Here is a 22,260-nt window from a genome sequence, read left to right as displayed (position 1 = left end):
AATGTATTATCATCCTAACAAATACACAAACACACATATGGACCACTACTGTGAACCAATGGATGCACTGGCCATTCAACGCATCTGAATAATACACAGTTGCAAGGCATCTTTACAAAAATTTCTAATAATCACAATTTTTGAGTTAGGCACATTTCAGCATTCCAGATTATCATGAAAAATTACCTATTTGTCAAGAACTTTCTAGGAATCTGCATATGCCTAGATACCAAGCAACTCAGCCAAAATCAGTATGCATAAAAATTTAATAAGGTCACAGTTTTTTTGGCCAGGCACAGTGGCTCATGCCTATAATCCCAGAGCTTTGGGAGGCCTAAGCAGGCAGATCACTTGAGGTCAGGCATTCAAGACCAGCCTGGCCAACATGATGAGACCCGCTCTCTACCAAAAATACAAAAAACTGCCAGGCATGGTGGTGGACACCTGTAAGCCCAGCTACTTGGGAAGCTGAGACACGAGAATGGCTTGAACCCAGGAAGCAGAGGTTGCAGTGAGCCAAGATCGTGCCACTGCACTCCAGACTGGGTGACAGTGCGAGACTCTGTCTCAAAAAAAAAATCAAGTTTTTTCACATCTTATAGGTAAAACATCTGCAAACTACAGACTTAACCTGGTTTTATTTTAGTCCAGCTCTGATTTTTATACCTATTCAGGAAACAATTACCTGAAAACATTTCATAAAGCAGACAGCCCAAAGACCAGAGGTCACTGGAGATGGAAAAGTCAGCACCCCTCACAACTTCTGGTGCTGTATATACAGGAGATCCTAAAAGCAAAGTATGAAGAACAGCTCGGTTAGGCATTTGTATTGCTGCCAACACGAAGCCACCTAGGAAAGATCTGATGAGATGAAAAAGGGAAGGAGAAAAACATGCGCATGAATAAAACTTCATGTGCATTTCACATTTTTAAATGTTTTCTAATTTTAAGGTTACATTTTGCAAAGGATGTGTGTGAATATAAAAAGGTGTTTAAAATCTGCCTGAGAGGTATGGCACATTCAGCTACATTCTTCCTTTAAATTTCAATTAGAATAGTTTAAGTTAAACCTTCAATATAACAACCCCAACATCCCACTGGCTTAACAGCAAAGGTTTCTCTATCACTAAACATGTCCATAACAAATCTACCAAGAAGCTCTGATCCCCATAGTCACTCAAAGACCCAGGCTGATAGAGGCTCCAACTCCACTCATGCTTCCTCACTTGGAGGCAGGGAGAAAGAATGTAGCTAACTGAACACTGGCTCCTAAAATTCCCATCTCAAAGTTACTTACATCACTTCTGCTCACACTTAGTTGGCTTTGACCAGGGAGAGGATGCAATCCTACCATCTATCCAGGAGAATAGGAAATATTTAGTGAAAAGCACCATTGTGTGCCACATATACTTTATACAAAGTTTAATATTACATAGAAATCCCATATTTTAGAGCCAGAAAGTTCCCTTATTCACTGACAAGAGAAATGGAAGCTTTAGAGGGATACTTAACCTCCAGTAAATCACACAGCTAGGCAGTTGCAGAGCACCCGCCAAGACCCAGGGTCCTTGTCTCTCCCTGGTGCACACTCTCTGTATTCCATCTAACAAACTCCCACCTCCCAATGAGAGTCTTTTCTCCAGGAAGTAAGTAATCTCCAATGATTTGGAAACAAAATTCCACTGAGGTAAGCCTTCCAGCAAATCCTATCTCCAGAGCCCATTACAGCAAGATCAGCAGCTTTGTGTGCCCTGATGCGTGACTGTAAAGTTCTCCCATGGAGCATTTTTGCTATGCTATCACATTTTGTACACATCGATGGAAGGTATATTTGCCTGCACTAGCTGCTGAGGAAACAAAGACGAATAACGCCCATGGAACGCCCTTGCACTCTGTCCAGCACTTAATAGATGTTTCATTAATATTTGTTGAATATGAATGTTTGTCTTCCCATCCTTACTTCCAGTACCTAGAACTTCCTTAACTAGTCAAATTAAGAAATAAATGTGGACCAGGCTCACACTTGTAATCCCAGCACTTTGGGAGGCTGAGGCAGGCAGATCACTGGAGGCCAGGAATTCAAGACCAGCCTGGCCAACCTGGTGAAACCCCATCTCTACTAAAAATACAAAGATTAGCTGGGCGTGGTGGAGGGTGCCTGTAATCCCAGTTACACAGGAGGCTGAGGCACAAGAATCACTTGAACCTAGTAGGTGAAGGTTGCAGTGAACCAAGATCACGCCACTGCTTTCCAGCCTGTGTAACAAAGCAAGACTCTGTCTCAAAAAATAAATAAATGAGGGCCGGGCACAGTGGCTCACGCCTGTAATCCCAGCATTTTGGGAGGCCGAAGCAAGCGGATCACAAGGTCAGGAGATCGAGACCAGCCTGGCTAACATGGTGAAACCCTGTCTCTACTAAAAAAAAATACAAAAAATTAGCCAGGCATGGTGGCAGGCGCCTGTAGTCCCAGCTACTCGGGAGGCTGAGGCAGGAGAACGGCATGAACCCATGAGGCAGAGCTTGCAGTGAGCCGAGATGGCACCACTGCACTCCAGCCTGGACAACAGAGTGAGACCCTGTCTCTAAATAAATAAATAAATAAATGTGGAATTAACAAATAAATGCACTAATAAACAATGGAATTAAAGTCTCTGGGTTCACACTCAAATGGGTAGAAAACAAATACACAAAACAGTATATTATTACATGGTAAGTTAAATGGCTTATGCAAAAAATATTATGAAAGTTTTAAAAGAAAACAACACTTAATTATTCGGTCTGATAAAATCCTGCCATCCAGACAAAGAAGTAAGGAAGTCTTTCTCAAGAAAGCTGGAGCCGTCCAGGTGCGGTGGCTCACACCTGTAATCCCAGCATTTTGGGAGGCCGAGGCAGGCGGATCACCTGAGGGCGGGAGTTCGAGACCAGCCTGACCAACATGAAGAAACCCTGTCTCTACTAAAAATACAAAATTAGCTGGGCATGGTGGTGCGTGCCTGTAATCCCAGCTACTCAGGAGGCTGAGGCAGGAGAATGGCATGAACCCAGGAGGCAGAGCTTGCAGTGAGCCAAGATCACACCACTGCACTCCAGCCTAGGCAACAGAGCAAGACTCCATCTCAAATAAAATAAAATATTTAAAAATAAAATAAGAAAGCTGAAAAAATAAAATAAGAAAGGGCTGGGTGTGGTGGCACAAGCCTGTACTCCTAGCTACTTGGAGGGCCAGGGCAGGAAGATCACTTGAGGCCTGGAGTTCGACAGCACAGCAAAACCCAGTTTGCAAAAAATTTAAAACTTTGCCAGGCATGGTGGTACACATCTGCAGTCCTAGCTATTCAGGATACTGAGGTGAGGGAATCACTTCAGTCCAGGAACTCAAGGTTACAGTGAGCTATGATCATGCCACTGCAAGATGAAGGAAAGGGAAGGGAGGGGAGAGTATGGAAGGAAAGAGAAAGAAACGAGAACCAAAAGAGTAAGGGCACGGGTGTGAGCAGCTACACAACACGTGCAGGAAATCGTGAAGACAGGGTGTTGCTGGAACATAAAGCCAAAGGTGGGGTTAAGCGGTGAGGGAGGTGGCAAGGCGGGGGGTGAGGGGAGAGATGGGGTGAGAACTGTTAGTCTGGGTCCCCCAAGAAGCAGACACCAAGACAGGATTATCCACACAAGGATTTTATGACAGGAAGCGTCTATGAGAAAAAAATGGGGAAATCTGCTCAGATTGCGATGTACGATGGACTCCATGCAAAGAGAAAGGTTAGGAAGATTAGATGAAAGCATCCTTAGATAGATGCCATGCAGTCTTAAGAAAGGTTCTTCAGGGTCATCAAGAATCCCTGAACCAGGCCGGGTGCGGTGGCTCACACCCGTAATGCCAGCACTTTGGGAGGCCGAGGTGGGCGAATCACCCAAGGTCAGGAGTTCGAGACCAACCTGGCCAACATAGTGAAACCCTGTCTCTAATAAAAATACAAAAAAATTAGTCAGGCATGGTGGCAGGCACCTGTAAGCCCAGCTACTCAGGAGGCAGGAGAATCATTTGAACCTGGGAGGCAGAGGTTGCACTGAGCTGAGATCACACCATTGCACTCTAGCCTGGGCAACAAGAGCGAGACTCTGTCTCAAAAAAATCAATAAATAAATAATAAAAAAATAAGAATCCCTGAACCAGGCTGGGCACAGTAGCTCATGTCGTAATCCCAACACTTTGGGAGACTGATGTGGGCAGATCATGTGAGGTCAGGAGTTCAAGACCAGCCTGACCAACATGGTGAAACCCCATCTCTACTAAAAATACAAAAATTAGCTGGGCGTGGTGGTGTGTGCCTGTAATCCCAGCTACTTGGGAGACTGAGACCAGAGAATTGCCTGAACCCGGAGGCAGAGGTTGCAGTGAGCTGAGATCACGCCACTGCACTCCAGCCTGGGCAACAGAGCAAGAGTCCATCTCAAAACAAGAATCCCTGAACCAGCCGGGCGCGGTGGCTCATGCTTGTAATCCCAGCACTTTGGGAGGCCGAGGCGGGCAGATCACGAGGTCAGGAGATCAAGACCACGGTGAAACCCCGTCTCTACTAAAAAATACAAAAAATTAGCCAGGCGTGGTGGCAGGTGCCTGTAGTCCCAGCTACTCGGAGAGGCTGAGGCAGGAGAATGGCGTGAACCCGGGAGGCAGAGCTTGCAGTGTGCCAAGATTGCGCCACTGCACTCCAGCCTGGGCAACAGAGCAAGACTCCGTCTCAAAAAAAAAAAAAAAAAAAAAAAAAAAAAAAAAAGAATCCCTGAACCAATGTCAGCCACCAGAGTGTCTCCCAGGAACAGGCCTGCCTTAGCATCCCCTCCAAACTCAGTCATTAGCAGGGTGCAGGCATGAGAAGCGTGGCCTGAGAGCAAAAGCATTGATGGATTTCTTCAAGTAGTTGGAGGCCTTGGTCAGTTGTACCTGCAATTGAAGGACAGTGAAGCACAATCTTCTGGCCACAAGAACAAAGAGGCAATCAGGGACCAGATCGTGGAACCTGAACCCTAACCTGTAGGTAGGGGATTCTAAATTTGAAACTCTTTTCATAAATCAGCCCAGATTTCTAATTTCTCTCAATCAATCAAAAACACTGGGCCAAAATTGAGTGTAGTTTGACATCGCCCCCATTAATCCCTCTTACACTGGGCCACATTATTGATTTATACAACTTTTCTGCCCCTGAATTTGGGAACTATGATCCAGCCAACCCCTTCTTTACACAGGAAATTAAAACTCCTAGCAGCTATGTGACACTACTCTGAAGGTTACAAAGAAGCAAAGGCAGAACCAGAATCCAGATGTCCTTATTAGAAGCTCTTTTCAATATTATTTTTATGCAGCCTAACCAAAATTTTTGCCCTAAAATCAGCATCAGTGTTAACAGATTCTTTATGGCCGTACACCACCACTGACCAATCATCAACCCCACCCCAGTATCCAACTAGTCAAATATATCAAAAGGTAGGGTGATTTTTTTCATGTGCCTTGCTCATCGCCACACTTAGACAGTGAATTCTCAAAAGTCTCCAGGAAAACAGAAGTGGTTTTACACTCTATTTTTATCTTAACGCCACAGGGATGTAAAACTTAACCACCTATGAAGTCCATGATCCCCAAAGGTCAGGGCTGATTCTGCCCTGCTGGTTACGAAAGCGTCCTCTACCCTTGGCCAAACAGACTAACCTACCCTGTCATAAAGACCGTTCTTAGATTAAGTTCAGAAGTAAGCATCACTGCTAGAATGTCTGACCTATTTTTCCACAACACAGCTCTCTTCCCCTTACTAAATATGCATTTATACTGAAATATACCATTGACCTTGTTTTCTATAAAACTATACACAATAATTCAGAACTTCATATCCTACTAACATAGACCACAATAGTCATTTTCAAAGAATACTGATAATTCTACAGAATGCAATTTGAGGACATTAAAAGCCTTATTCTTGGGCATGAAATCCTACCATATACAAGCCTGGCCCTGAAAGTTTAATTTCCTTTAGTCCTATTTATGGGGCCTATGATTAACCTGCTGCTCTCCATCCTCTTCCCTCATCCCTGGGCCACATAACTACCTAGTCCAAGGATGCCTGCCACCCTCTCGCATAGTGCCCTTTCCTACAACTGCCACCAAACTCAGCTGACAGCATGATGAGTATCACAGAGCTTCAATGGCCCAAAGTCTCAAGTACCTGAACGTGGAACTTGAGGAGGAAAGATCTTTACCACTTCCCCCAAAAGGTATAAGAAACATCACTTCAGGCTCTCCCCTCAAGTATAGCAATTTTAACACCCCCCGCCCCATCTCACATACCAAGAATACACCCTAAAAATTTGCTTTGGGGATGCTGGCAAGATGGCCGAATAGGAACAGCTCCAGTCTGCAGCTCTCAGTGAGATCAATGCAGAAGGCAGGTGACTTATGCATTACCAACTGAGGTACCCGGTTCATCTCACTGGGACTGGTTGGACAGTGGGTGCAGCCCACAGAGGGCAGGCAGAAGCAAGGTGGGGCGTCGCCTCACCCAGGAAGTGTTAGGGGTCAGGGAACTCCCTCTTCTAGCCAAGGGAAGCCATAAGGGACTGTGCCGTGAGGAACGCTGCACTCCGGCCCACATACTGCGCTTTTCCCACGGTCTTCACAACCCTCAGACCAGGAGATTCCCTCTGGTGCCTACGCCACCAGGGTACTGGGTTTCAAGCACAAAACTGGGTGGCCGTTTGGGCAGACACCAAGCTAGGTGCAGGAGTTTTTTTTCATACCCCAGTGGCACCTGGAAGCCCAGAGAGACAGGACCATTCACTGCCCTGGAAAGGGGGCTGAAGCCAGGGAGCCACATGGTCTGGCTCAGCGGGTCCCACCCCCACAGAGCCCAGCAAGCTAAGATCCACTGGCTTGAAATTCTCGCTGTCAGCACAGCAGTCTGAAGTTGACCTGGGATGCTCGAGCTTGGTGCGGGGAGGGGCATCCCCCATTGCTGAGGCTTGAGTAGGCGGTTTTAGCGCAGCTCGGAAAGACCACTGTGGCAGACTGCCTCTCTAGATTCCTCCTCTCTGGGCAGCGCATCTCTGAAAAAAAAGGCAGCAGCCCCAGTCAGGGGCTTATATATAAAACCCCCATCTCCCTGGGACAGAGCGCCTGGGAGAAGGGGCGGCTGTGGGAGCAGATTCAGCAGACTTAAACGTCCCTGCCTAATGGCTCTGAAGAGAGCAACAGATCTCCCAGCACAGCATTCAAGCTCTGCTAAAGGTCAGACTGCCTCCTCAAGTGGGTCCCTGACCCCTGTGTCTCCTGATTGGGAGACACGTCCCAGTAGGGGCCAGCAGACACCTCATACACGAAAGCTCCGGCTGGCATCTGGCAGGTGCCCCTCCGGGACGAAGCATCCAGAGGAAGGAACAGGCAGCAATATTTGCTGTTCTGCAGCTTCTGCTGGTGATATCCAGGCAAACAGGGTCTGGAGTGCACCTCCAGCAAACTCCAGCAGACCTGAAGCAGAGAGGCCTGTTAGAAGGAAAACTAACAAACAGAAAGGAATAGCATCAATATCAACAAAAAGGACATCCACTCAGAGACCCCATCCGAAGGTCACCAACATCAAACACCAAAGGTAGATAAATCCACAAAGATGGAGAGAAACCAGCACAAAAAGGCTGAAAATTCCAAAAACCAGAACGCCTCTTCTCCTCCAAAGGATCACAACTCCTCGCCAGCAAGGGAACAAAAATGGATGGAGAATGAGTTTGCCAAATTGACAGAAGTAGGCTACAGAAGGTGGGTAATAACAACCTCCTCCAAGCTAAAGGAGCATGTTTTAACCCAATGCAAGGAAGTAAAGAACCTTGAAAAAAGGTTACAGGAATTGCTAATGAGAATAACCAGTTTAGAGAAGAACATAAATGACCTGATGGAGCTGAAAAACACAGCACAAGAACTTGGTGAAGCATACACAAGTATCAATAGCCAAATAGATCAAGTGGAAGAAAGGATAGCAGAAACTGAGGATCAACTTAATGAAATACAGCGAAAAGACAAGGTTAGAGAAAAAAAAATGAAAAGGAACAAACAAAGCCTCCAAGAAATATGGGACTATGTGAAAGACCAAATCTACGTTTGATTGATGAACCTGAAAGTGATGGAAAGAATGGAACCAAGTTGGAAAACACACTTTAGGATATTATCCAGGAGAACTTCCCCAACCTAGCAATACAGGCCAACATTCAAATTCAGGAAATACAGAGAACACCACAAATATACTCCACGAGAAGAGCAACCCCAAGACACATAATTGTCAGATTCACCATGGTTAAAATGAAGGAAAAAATGTTAAGGGCAGCCAGAGAGAAAGGTTGGGTTACCCAAAAAGGGAAGCCCATCAGACTAACAGTGGATCTCTCTGCAAAAACTCTACAAGCCAGAAGAGAGTGGGGGCCAACATTCAACATTCTTAAAGAAAAGAATTTTCAACCCAGAATTTCATATCCAGCCAAACTAAGCTTCATAAGTGAAGGAGAAATAAAATCCTTTATAGAAAAACAAATGCTGAGAGATCTCACAACCAGGCCTGCCTTATAAGAGCTCCTGAAGGAAGCACTAAACATGGAAAGGAAAAACCGGTACCAGCCACTGCAAAAACACACCAAATTGTAAAGACCATCAACACTATGAAGAAACTGCACAAACTAACGGGCAAAATAACCAGCTAACATCATAATGACAGGATCAAATTCACACATAACAATATTAACCTTAAAGGTAAACAAGCTAAATGCCCCAATTAAAAAGACACAGACTGACAAATTGAATAAATAGTCAAGACCCATCAGTGTGCTGTATTCAAGAGACCCATCTCACATGCAGAGACACACATAAGCTCAAAATAAAGGGATGGAGGAATATTTACCACACAAATGGAAAGAAAAAAAAAAAAAAGCAGGGGTTGCAATCCTGATCTCTGATAAAACAGACTTTAAACACAAAAAATCAAAAGAAACAAAGAAGGCCATTACATAATGGTAAAGGGATCAATTCAACAAGAAGAGCTGACTATCCTAAATATATATGCACCCAATACAGGAGTATCCAGATTCACAAAGCAAGTTCTTAGAGACCTGCAAAGAGACATAGACTCCCACACAATAATAGTGGGAGGCTTTAACACCCCACTGTCAATATTAGACCAACAAGACAGAAAATTACAAGGATATTCAGACTTGAACTCAGCTCTCGACCAAGCGGACCTAATAGACACCTACAGAACTCTCCACCCCAAATCAACAGAATATACATTCTTCTCAGCACCACATCACACTTATTCTAAAATCGACCACATAATTGGAAGTAAAACACTCCTCAGCAAATGCAAAAGAATGGAAATCATAACAGTCTCTCAGACCACAGTACAATAAATTAGAACTCAGGATTAAGAGACTTACTCAAAAACCACACAACTACATGGAAACTGAACAACCCGCTCCTGAATGACTACTGGGTAAATAACGAAATGAAGGCAGAAATAAAGAAGTTCTTTGAAACCAATGAGAACAAAGACACAATGTACCAGAATCTCTGGTACACATTTAAAGCAGTGTGTAGAGGGAAATTTACAGCACTAAATGCCCACAAGAGAAAGTAGGAAAGATCTAAAATTGACACCCTAACATCGCAATTAAAAGAACTAGAGAAGAGCAAACAAATTCAAAAACTAGCAGAAGACAAGAAATAACTAATTTCAGAGCAGAAATGAAGGAGACAGAGACACGAAACACCCTTCAAAAAAAAAATCAATTAATCTAGGAGCTGCTTTTTTTAAAGAAAAGATCAATAAAATAGACCGCTAGCAAGACTAATAAAGAAGAAAAAAGAAACAAATAGACACAATAAAAAATGATAAAGGAGATATTACCACTGATCCCACAGAAATACAAACTACCATCAGACAATACTATAAACACCTCTACACAAATAAACTAGAAAATCTGGAAGAAATGGATAAATTCCTCGACACATACACCCTCCCAAGACTAAACCAGGAAGAAGTCGAATCCCTGAATAGACCAGTAACAAGTTCTGAAATTGAGGCAGTAATAGCCTACCAATCAAAAAAAGTCCAGGACCAGAAAGATTCACAGCCGAATTCTACCGGAGGTACAAAGAGGGGCTGATAACATTCCTTCTGAAACTATTCCAAACAACAGAAAAAGAGGGACTCCTGCTTACTAACTCATCTTATGAGGCCAGCATCATCCTGATACCAAAGCCTGGCAGAGAATCAAAAAAAAAAAAAAAAAAAAAAAAAAAAAATTGCAGGCCAATATCCCCGATAAACATCGATGCGAAAATCCTGAATAAAATACTGGCAAGTCGAATCCAGCAGCACATCCAAAAGCTTATCCACCATGATCAAGTCAGCTTCATCCCTGGGATGCAAGGCTGGTTCAACATACACAAATCAATAAACGTAATCCATCACATAAACAAAACCAATGACAAAACCACATGATTATCTCAATAGATGCAGAAAAGGCCTTCGACAAAATTCAACACCCCTTCATGCTAAAAACTCTCAATAAACTTGGTATCGATGGAACGTATCTCAAAATAATAAGCGCTATTTATGACAAACCCACAGCCAATACCATGCGGAATGGACAAAAACGGAAAGCATTCTCTTTGAAATCCGGCACAAGACAAGGATAACCTCTCTCACCATTCCTATTCAACATAGTATTGGAAGTTCTGGCCAGGGCAATCAGGCAAGAGAAAGAAATAAAGGGTATTCAAATAGGCACAGAGGAAGTCAAATTGTCTGTCTGCAGATGACATGATTGTATATTTAGAAAACCCCATTGTCTCAGCCCAAAATCTCCTAAAGCTGATAAGCAACTTCAGCAAAGTCTCAGGACACAACATCAATGTGCAAAAATCACAAGCATTCCTATACACCAATAACAAACAGAGAGCCAAATTATGAGTGAACTCCCATTCACAATTGCTACAAAGAGAATAAAATACCTAGGAATCCAGCTTACAAGGGATGTGAAGGATGTCTTCAAGGAGACTACAAACCTCTGCTCAAAGAAATAAGAGAGGACACAAATAAATGGAAAAACATTCTATCCTCATGGATAGGAAGAATCAAAATCATGAAAATGGCCATATTGCCCAAAGTAATTTAGAGATTCAGAGCTATCCCCATCAAGCTACCATTGACTTTCTTCACAGAATTGGAAAAAACTACTTTAAATTTCATATGGAACCAAAAAAGAGCCCACATAGCCAAGACAATCCTGAGCAAAAAGAACAAAGCTGGATGCATCACACTACCTAACCTCAAACTATACTACAAGGCCACAGTAACCAAAACAGTACTGGTACAAAACAGATATATAGATCAATGGAACAGCACAGAGACTTCAGAATAGAGATCTACAACCATCTGATCTTTGACAAACCTGAGAAAAACAAGCAATGTGGAAAGGATTTCCTATTTAATAAACGGTGTTGGGAAAACTGGCTAGCCATATGCAGAAAAATGAAACTGGACCCCTTCCTTATACCTTATACAAAAATTAACTCAAGATGGATTAAAGTCTTAAATGTAAGACTTAAAATCATAAAAACTCTAGAAGAAAACCTAGGCAATACCATTCAGGATATAGGCATGGACAAAGACTTCATGACTAAAACACCAAAAGTAATGGCAGCAAAAGCCAAAATTGACAAGTGGGATCTAATTAAAGAGCTTCTGCACAGCAAAACAAACTAGCATCAGAATGAACAGACAACTTAGAGAATGGGAGAAAAATTCTGCAATCTACCCATCTGACAAAGGTCTAATATCCAGAATCTACAAGAAATTTAAACAAATTTACAAGAAAAAAGCAAACAACCCCATCAAAAAGTGGGCAAAGGATATGAACCGACACTTCTCAAAATAAGACATTTATGCGGCCAACAAACATAGGAAAAAAAGCTCACCATCACTGATCATTAGAGAAATGCAAATCAAAACCACAATGAGATACCGTCTCACACCAGTCAGAATGGCGATTATTAAAAAGTCAAGAAACAAAAATGCTGGTGAGGCTGTGGAGAAATAAGAAAGCTTTTGGACTGTTGGTGGGAATGTAGATTGGCTCAACCATTGCGAACGACAATTCCTCAGGGATCTAGAACCAGAAATACCATTTGACCCAGCAATCCCATTACTGGGTATACACCCAAAGGATTATAATCATTCTACTATAAAGACACATGCACACATATGTTTATTGAGGCACTATTCACAATAGCAAAGATATGGAACCAACCCAAATGCCCATCAATGATAGACCAGATAAAGAAAATGTGGCACATATACACCATAGAATACTATGCAGCCAGAAAAAAGGATGAGTTCATGTCCTTTGCAGGAACATGGATGAAGCTGGAAACCATCATTCTCAGCAAACTATCACAAGAACAGAAAACCAAACACCACATATTCTCACTCATAAGTGGGAGTTGAACAATGAGAACACATGGACACAGGGAGGGGAACATCACACACCGGGCCTGTCAGGGGGTAGGGGTCTAAACGAGGGATAGCATTAGGAGAAAGAAATACCTAATGTAGATGACAGGTTGATGGGTACAGCAAACCATCATGGCACGTGTATACCTATGTAACAAACCTGCATGTTCAGCACATGTACCCCAGAACTTAAATAATAAAAAAAATATATGTTTCAAGTGCAGAATATCATTCACTCAACTAATTTCTATTGAGCCGCTATGTGCCAGGCACCATTCCCCTCCTATGTGCTAATGAGTGCTTAGTAAAACATAAAGCTGAAGATGAAATACAGGTTTTGTTAAGGTTCCCCAGGCCTTACAGAGCAGATCCACATTGAATACTTTAGGCCATGGACAAAGCCATTCCTATGTCCAGACTATGTCTGCTGGTCATTACAATTTTCAATATCTTATGTGAGTGGCAAAACGAAAGACTGACATTGTCTCCTAAACACAGGACTTGGATGGCCCACAACTAGAGTTATGATCTTTAAGCTTTCCAGGTCTACATACCTTTGACTCTACTTTTCATGCTTTTCTTCAGGACATTTTCCCCGCTATCACCTCCTCCTTCCTCTGCTGCCACCAAAGCAAAGAACTCTTCCAAATTTTCACCTTCCACTTTTGCCAAGCAAAAGTTGCTAAACTTCAGTGTGCCAGGCCCTTCCAAGAGTATCTATGAAGATCAAATAAATGTTTTCAGGAAAAAAATCAACTTAATTTGTACATATATCAGTACCTCTTATAATTGTACTAAAGAACTTTTCAGCATTGCTATTCTTTCTCCATCAGAACTCAGAAAAATAAATGCTTATAATTTTTTTAAAAGCTAAAGAAAAATAAATCCAACTTTTTAATAATCAAATAAAAAATCAAATTGTTCATTCTCAGATGTATATAATGAACACATCATATAACCATAGTGGAAAACTTCAGGTTTGGGGAAAGATTAACAATGATGAAAATAAAACAATCTGCACTTGCCAACTCTCAGTGTCAGCTATAACAGGATTTGAAAACCCAACTGCCTGAGGTGTTGTTTATTCAAGTGAGGAAGCATAATGTAGCATTAAGATTAAAGTTGGAGATCTGGATTTTAGACCCAAGTCCACCATTTACTTGCTGTCTGACCTTGAAGAATTTATTTAACCTTTCTAATCCCCAGTCTCTTCACCTGTAAAATGGGAAAAATAATACCTAACTCTTCAGACTGTTGTAAGAATTAATCAAAGTTATGCAGGTAAAGGGTCTGTAACAGTCACTGGCATGTGACAAGTGCTCAAGTCTGCCAATATAATTTGTGATTAGAATCTATGGATTGTTGAAAACATGACAGTAACTAATGTTCTGTTACTTTTATTATTTCCTCTATTAAAAATATTTCTACATAGGTACAACGGGTCAGGTGGCTTTGTGGTTTTTCAAGGCTATGTAGGGTCAAGTGCAGTGCCTCACACCTGTAAACCCAGCACTTTGGAAGACTGAGGCGGGCAGATCACTTAGGGCCAGGAGTTCAAGACCAGCCTGGCCAACATGGTGAAACCTTATCTCTACTCAAAATACAAAAATTAGCTGGGCATGGTGGCGGGCGCCTATAATCCCAGCTATTCAGGAGGCTGAGGCACGAGAATCACTTGAACCTGGGAGGCAGAGGTTGCAGTGAGCCAAGGTTGCGCCACTGCACTCCAGTCTGCATGAGAGCGAGACCCTGTCTCAAAAATATAAAATTAAAATAAAATAAATAAAATAAAGGCAACGTGAAGTTAACTCTTAACTTCTAGTCACAAATACATACTAAGGATGTCTGTTGGTCTACAACAGTGGCTTTTAAACTTGTGTGAGCATCAGAATTCCCTGGAAGACTTGTTAAAGCACAGACTACCAGTCACTACCCCCAGAGTTTCTGATTCAACAGGTCTGGGACGGGGCCCATTTCTACCAAGTGCCAGGTCAACCTAATGCTGCTGGTCCAGAGGACCGCTGGCAGGGATCAGCAAACTTTTTTGTTGTTGGTAAAGAGCCAACTATTTTAGACTTCACAAGCCATACAGTCTTTTGTACTTCAATGTCATTTCATTTCAATGGAATCTCATACTTCAATTATGTTGTTGCACAATGGTAGCCACTGACATTACATAAACCAAAGGTCGTGGCTGTGTTCCAGTGAAAGTTTATTTACAAAAATAGGAATCCTGCCCAACCTTCGCTAACCCCTGTTCTACAACACAGGTTTAGGTTACAAAGCAGCCTGAATTTTTCAGATCATAACAGCTGATAATAAATCTCATTAAACAAATCCCAGATAGAGATCAGCAAACTACAGCCTCTGGGACAAACCCTGGCCACTGCCTTGTACAGCTATGAACTAAGAGTGTCGGATTTTTTTTTTTAAAGCCCTATCTGAAAACTGCCACACAAAAAAAATTAATAAAAAAAAAAATGTGGTTTTTGGCCAGGCATGGCGGCTCATGCCTGTAATCCCAGCACTTTGGGAAGCCAAGGCAGTAGGATCACCTGAGGTCAGGAGTTTGAGACCAGCCTGGCCAACACGGTGAAATCCCGTCTCTACTAAAAATACAAAAATTTGCCACACGTCTGTAGTCCCAGCTACTCGGGAGGCTAAGGCAGGAGAATCGCTTGAACCTGGCATGCAAAGTTTGCAATAAGTTGAGATCACACCACTGCACTCCAGCCTGGGCAACAGAGTGAAACTGTGTCTCAAAAAAAATAATAATAAAAAATGTTTTAAATGTGGTTTTTATATTTCTCAATGGCTGAGAAAAAAATCAAAATAATATTTCTAGACATGTAACAATGAATTACATGAAATCCACATTTCCATATCCATAAATGAAGTTATTGAAATACAGCCACATCCAGGTATTTACAAATTGTCTACAGCTGCTTTCAGCACTACAATGACAGCTGAGTAGCTGCAGACTGGAGGCACATACATGATAATTTCAAACAAGAACTACTATTCATTATACATGATTTTATGGAGTTTTCTTTTTCAGGTTTAATTATCTTCTCATGCAGATGGTCTGCAAAAATAAAATTCTTAAATGAAATATCCAGTTTTTTCTTTCCTTGGCACATATTAAAGAAAAAGTAAAAACTCAGACCAGTAATATGTACAATTCCTCAGAGTATGTACTTATAAACACAATAACTGACGTCACTGTGAGCACACTACTTACCGAAAACTATCCTAGAAACTTAACCTAAATATAATAGGTAATCCTCACAGATATCTTGAAAAATCTATCTCCATGTGACAAAGAAACTAAGGCAAAGAGAAGCAGGGTAATTTGTCCGGGTTCACACAGCTTCTAAGTGTTAGTGTTGATTGCAACTCAGAAACCAAGTAGGTTTCATGACTCTACTATACTGAAGCACATTTAGTTGTGGATAATTAATTTTACCAAAAAAGAAAATATTTGATCCATAATATCAGGAATCATACATATATAGCCAAGAATCCACTATGAAACTAAAATAATGGTTCATAAATTGGTAAGATGACTTAAGAGCTAAGAGGGCCTTATAGACATATTGGGTACATCATTTACAATATAGGTTAGTAGCATTAAGTAATTACTCAAAGAGCTCTGAAAGGGAGACTTCACATTCAAAAAGCAACTTAGGTAGCTAAAATACAGTACCATATATTTCCTTTTATTTATTTTTTTTATTTTATTTTATTTTTTTTTGAAATGGAATCTCGCTCTGTCACCCAGGCTGGAGTGCAGTGGTATGACCTCAGCTCACTGCAACCTCTGCCTCCCAGATTCAAGCAATTCTCCCTGCCTCGGCCTTTCAAGTAGATGGAATTACAGGCACCCACCACCATACCCAGCTATTTTGTGTGTGTGTTTTTTTTTTTTTTTTTTTGAGACGGAGTCTTGCTGTGTCGCTAGGCTGGAGTGCAGTGGCGCGAACTCAGCTCACCGCAACCTCTGCCTCCCGGGTTCAAGCAATTCTCCTGCCTCAGCCTCTCAAATAGTTGGGACTACAGGAGCGCACCACCACGCCCAGCTAATTTTTGTATTTTTTTTTTTTAGTTGAGATGGGGTTTCATCATGTTGGCCAGGATGGTCTCCATCTCTTGACCTCGTGATCCGCCCACCTCGGCCTCCCAATATGATGGGATTATAGGCATGAGCCACCACGCCTGGCCTTTTATGTTTTTAGTAAAGATGGGGTTTCACCATGTTGGCCAGGCTGGTCTCGAACTCCTGACCTCAAGTGATCCGCCCGCCTCGGCCTCCCGAAGTGCTGGGATTACAGGCATGAGCCACCGAGCCCTGCCTCCTTTTATTTTAAAAAAAGATTAACTAAAATTTCAAGATGTTCTATACCAAAATTTTATCTAAAAATAACATCTTTGAGAAAGCACTCTAATTTGAGACAGAAGCAGTTAGAAAATCAAAAATTTTCATGAATTACCTTCCTAGGAGAAATGTCACAAAAGAGAATGCCAAGTTTATGAAGATGATGTAATCCACTAATCAGGTCAATCCCAAATTCTCTCACAACATCTTCTGGGAGGTTTTCATCTTGAACAATAATTGTTTTTAAGGAACCACCTGCAAGAAGTTGATTAAAATCACCCATTTCAACCCCCTACCATCACAGAGTGCCCCTGAGAGGTTCCATGCTGACAGATACAAACATTAAAAAATCATCAAGGCAGTAAACGCTGACAGTCTGGTCAAGGAACACACATGTGAGTGAATACAGTGGCCCGAGCACTGCAACAGAAGTCTATGCCCAAGCACCAGAGACAGATTCAGGAAAGTGCCTGCTCCCTATGGATGAATGGTGAGAAGCAAGCAGGTAAGATGAAAGGATAATAACCCTAACAGCTATAAATACTAATGGTAAATACCCCAAAACTGTGCACTTAAATCACATTATGCAAAGTATAGTATCGTTTACTGTTGTGCAGTCAGGTCACATTCTGCAAAGTACTGCATGGCAAAAAAGACTATGCCTTTCCTTAACAGATAATCACAACCCTTAGCGCGTGCCATTGATGAAATAAAAGGCCAAAGTCAGGCACATTGAGAATCCCATTGCTATATTCTTCCAAGGTCCCAGTTACTTCTCTACCATCTAAATGCCAGAAATAAACTTTTATTTTAAAGGGTCAAGATTACAATAGCCAATCCATCAACAGATGAATGGATAAAGAAAATATGATACATATACACAATGGAGTACTATTCAGCCATAAAAAAGAGATTTTATCATTTTCAACAACACGGTTGGAACTGGAGGTCATTATGTTAAGTGAAATAAGCCAGGCACAGAAAGACAAACATTGCATTTCCTCACTCATTTGTGGGAGCTGAAAATTAAAACAATTGAAATCATGGAGATAGAGAACAGAAGAATGGCCACCAGAGGTTGGGAAGGGTAGTGGCGAGGTGGTGGGGGAGTGGGGATGGTTAATGGGTACAAATAAATAGTAAGAATGAATAAAACTAGTATTTGATAATACAACAAGTAGCTAAAGTCAATAATAACTTAAATTTTAAAATAACTTACATTTTAAAATAACTGAAAGAATATAATTGGATTGTAACACAAAGGATAAATGCTTGAGGAAATGGATACCCCATTTACCCTGATGTGCTTATTACACACTGCATGCCTGTACCAACTACCTCATGTACCCCATAAATATTAATATACACACCTACTATATACCTACAAAAATTAAAAATTAATACAACAGCCAAATTCAGTAAAAGTCAAGTCTCTGCTGGCATTGGAAAGTTGAATATGAATTACTATGATGAAGGGAAGAGGTATTTGGGGTTTTATTTTGTTTTGGTGGGTGAGGTGCCGTTACAAACGTAGGCATGTTTTACAGTTAGGATGTTACATCTGGTCAGAGGTCAGAAACAACAGCTGAAGCAAAACACTAATTCTAGGACTATCTCTTGATAACCTTGTCAATGTGTACATCCATGGAAGTAATCAACCATAATCCTGTCCTATTGATTCAGAAAAATACAATCAAATAAGTTATTAATCCAAATTACTTCTTTAAGTTTTATATATTCTAAGTGTCAATATAAGTTAGATGCACAAAGCTAGTAATAATTATATCAATATTCAATTATCCTTTATTGTTACTCAATGTATAAACAGAAGTACACTAACAGTAATACCTAGTAGTAGTTAATAGTAGTACTTAGTAGTGGTTATTACATTTTTTCCCTGTTAAACTCTTAAAATTTTGAAACTAAAAGCCCAGATAATATGTATTTAGTCACCTTTCTCCCTGTATATAGTCCTAGAAAGCTATATGAAGCAATAGCTACAACTTGTTATCTCTAATTATTTTTGGTTCATCTTTGTACTTTTTCACATTGCTTAAAATTTTATGAGGTACAGTATGCTTTTCATAAAAACAAAAAGATACTTTATAAATTTACTAGCTAATTAATAGCTAGTCAACTTAAAATGTTTTTTATTTATTGAGAAAACGTTTTTGATAAATTAATCATCACTTTAAAACACTTCTAAATTTTTATGTATGTAACGTAATAATATAACAAAGTAAACACAACCTGGGATTAAATTTACATAATTCTTCTTTTTCCCAAACATCTTTGCTCTTCACCCTTCCCTAATATTCACAGAGCAATATTTTCAAGTTAACATAGTAAATAACATCAAAAGAAACAAAACTTAACAGCATGTTTTCTTCAATACTATATTCATAGCACTTTTTACATACTCTTTCTTACCTGTGCAGAGTTCCACCACTAGCCAGAGGTGATTGCTTGTTTCATACCATTCGTGAAAAGTTACAATATTCTTGTGTTTTATTTCATGGGTGAGACGGACCTATAAAAACACAGAGGAATCACTCTAAAAAGAAATTCCGAAAACCCTTACATCTACTGAGAAAAACCTAAATATACAATTGGTAAGTGGATAAGAAAATGGTGACATTTATTTGGTGGAATTCTATACAGACATTAGAAATCATGGTTATGTAGGCTAGTTACACAGAAAAACACTAACTTAAAAATAAACTTTTTTGGCTGTGCAAGATGGCTCACACCTGTAACTTTTGGAGGCCGAGGTGGGTTGGATCACTTGAGGTCAGCAGTACAAGAGCAGCCTGACCAACATGGTGAAACCCCGTCTCTATTAAAAATATAAAAATTAGCTGGGCGTGGTGGCACGCACCTGAAATTCGAGCTATTCAGGAGACTAAGGCAGGAGAATTGCTTGAACTCAGGAGGCAGAAGTTGCAGTGTGCTGAGACTGCGCCACTGCACTCCAGCCTGGGTGACAGAGCAAGACTCCATCTCTCAATAAATAAATAAATAATTTTTTTTAAACTTGTGTAATACTCTTACGTGTGTCTGTGTAATTACAAATTTGCAAAAGAATTATTTATAGAAAAACGACCAGAGGATATTCACCAACATAGCTACTGTTATTGGTGAAACTGCTGGTGTTTTTTAATTCTACTTTTCTCTCATTTTCTATTGGCTATACTAATACTACTTTTATAGCCAAGAAAAAAACAATTTTAAAGGGAAAAAATTTTCTGCTAAGTAAACATAACCTAACTACTCAATAACACAACAGTTAACTAAGTTTTATTATCAACTGACAAAATATTGTCAACATTAAAATGTATACTTAATTTTACAACAGAGGAATGAGTGTTATGTTAATTGAAAAGCGCAAGAAACAAACTTACACCACGACTAAACCATTAAAGAACAAATTCAAAAACTAGAAGGAAACAAACCAAGACATGAGCAATGATTACCTTTTTTTTTTTTTTTTTTTTGAGGAGGAGTCTCGCTCTGTCACCTAGGCTGGAGTACAGTGGTGCGATCTCGGCTTACTGCACCCTCCGCCTCCCAGGTTCAAGCATTCTCTGCCTCAGCCTCCTGAGTAGCTGGGATTACAGGTACACACCACTATACCCAGCCAATTTTTGTATTTTTAGTAGAGATGGGGTTTCATCATGTTGGCCAGGCTGGTCTTGAACTCCTGACCTCAAGTGATCCACCCACCTTGGCCTCCCAAAGTGCTGGGAATACAGGCATGAGCCACTGTGCCTGGTCAAGCAATGATTATCTTTAGGTGATAGGACAATTATCCTTTTTTTCTTCATTTTTCCCTATTGTCCAAGTTTCTACAGTGAACTTATATTATTTTTATAATATTTAAAAGAACTCTTGGCCGGGCGCGGTGGCTCACGCTTGTAATCCCAGCACTTTGGGAGGCCGAGGTGGGCGGATCACAAGGTCAGGAGATCGAGACCACGGTGAAACCCCGTCTCTACTAAAAATACAAAAAAATTAGCCGGGCGTGGTGGCGGGCGCCTGTAGTCCCAGCTACTCGGAGAGGCTGAGACAGGAGAATGGCGTGAACCCGGGAGGCGGAGCTTGCAGTGAGCCGAGACTGCGCCACTGCACTCCAGCCTGGGTGACAGAGCGAGACTCCGTCTCCAAAAAAAAAAAAAAAAAAGAACTCTCAGAAGGATTCTACAATCTACTTTTAAAAATACTCCTGGTCACTGGCAGTGGCTCATGCCTGTAATCCCAACACTTTAGGAGGCCAAGGCAGGAGGATCACTTGAGCCAGGGGGTCCCCAACTCCTGGGCCATGGACCAGTCCAGGTCCATGGCCTGTTAGGAACCAGGCCAGACAGCAGCAGGTGAGCAGTCAACAAGCAAGCATTACCACTTGAGCTCACATCCTGTCAGATCAGCAGCGACCTTAGATTCTCAGAGAAGCATGAACCCTACTGTAAACTGCGCATAGGAGGGATCTAGGCTGCACACTCCTTATGAGAATCTAATGCCTGATGATCTGAGGTGGAACATTTCATCCCGAAACCATCCCCACTCCATGGAAAAACTGTCTTCCACAAAACAAGTCCCTGGTGTCAAAAAAAGTTGGGGACCGGTGCCACAGTTTTTTTAATAAACATAGAAATTGACACTTTTAGTCTTAAAGCTTGAAACTTACATCTGTTTTATTTGAGCTCCTTCCTCAGGAAAGGACCTCCAAGCCTCTCAAAAAGTATCAAAGAAATGAAGCTCACCAGATCGCCACATCCAGACACGAAGCGCCAGGCCCCTCATTCATCATGACTGCTTCCTTTCACCTCCAGAGGTCTGTTTTCCCACACATTGCTACGTTTCTTTCCGGTTATGTGAACCCCTAATTTTAATCAGTCAGGGAGATTGGATTTGAGACTGAGCTCCCATCTCCTTGGCTGCAGCACCTGATTAAAGCCTTCTTCCCTGGCAATACGTGTCATCTCAGTGATTGGTTTTCTGAGTGGAAAACAGCAGGACCTATACCAAACCTCTGGTGTTTCAGTAACAGTTTTAACACGAGCCTGGGCAATACAGTAAGACCTCATCTCCACTAAAAAAAAAATTTTTAATTAGCCAGGCATGGTGATGCATACCTGTGATGCTACTCAGGACACTGAGGCAGGAGGATAGCTGGAGCCCAGGAGTTCAAGGCTGCAGTGAACTGTGTTGCACCACTGCACTCCCGCCTGAGCAAGATGGCAAGACCCCACCTCCAAAAAAAAATAAAAATAGAAACATTCTTACTTATTTTCTATTCAATAAGTATAAAAATAAAATAAAATAAAGATACCCTCGGTG

The 22,260-nt window shown here is 41.3% G+C and overlaps 1 protein-coding gene across 8 annotated transcripts in view; it reads right to left on the bottom strand.

The window, feature by feature from the left end:
* ULK4 (unc-51 like kinase 4) overlaps positions 1 to 22,260 on the bottom strand; it is a 769,027-nt gene that overhangs the window by 673,942 nt on the left and 72,825 nt on the right. For all 8 annotated transcript variants that reach the window (XM_063611260.1, XM_063611259.1, XM_063611278.1 and 5 more), the window contains 4 exons: positions 19,354 to 19,453; positions 17,039 to 17,178; positions 13,103 to 13,265; positions 686 to 787 (listed from right to left, as the gene is read on the bottom strand). In XM_063611260.1, coding sequence (XP_063467330.1) covers positions 686 to 787; positions 13,103 to 13,265; positions 17,039 to 17,178; positions 19,354 to 19,453 — 505 coding nt within the window. The remainder of the gene's footprint in view (positions 1 to 685; positions 788 to 13,102; positions 13,266 to 17,038; positions 17,179 to 19,353; positions 19,454 to 22,260) is intronic.

The sequence above is a fragment of the Symphalangus syndactylus genome, chromosome 1 (genome assembly GCF_028878055.3).
Source record: "Symphalangus syndactylus isolate Jambi chromosome 1, NHGRI_mSymSyn1-v2.1_pri, whole genome shotgun sequence".
Classification (NCBI taxonomy): Eukaryota; Metazoa; Chordata; class Mammalia; order Primates; family Hylobatidae; genus Symphalangus; species Symphalangus syndactylus.
This window is presented reverse-complemented; position numbering and strand designations above follow the sequence as displayed.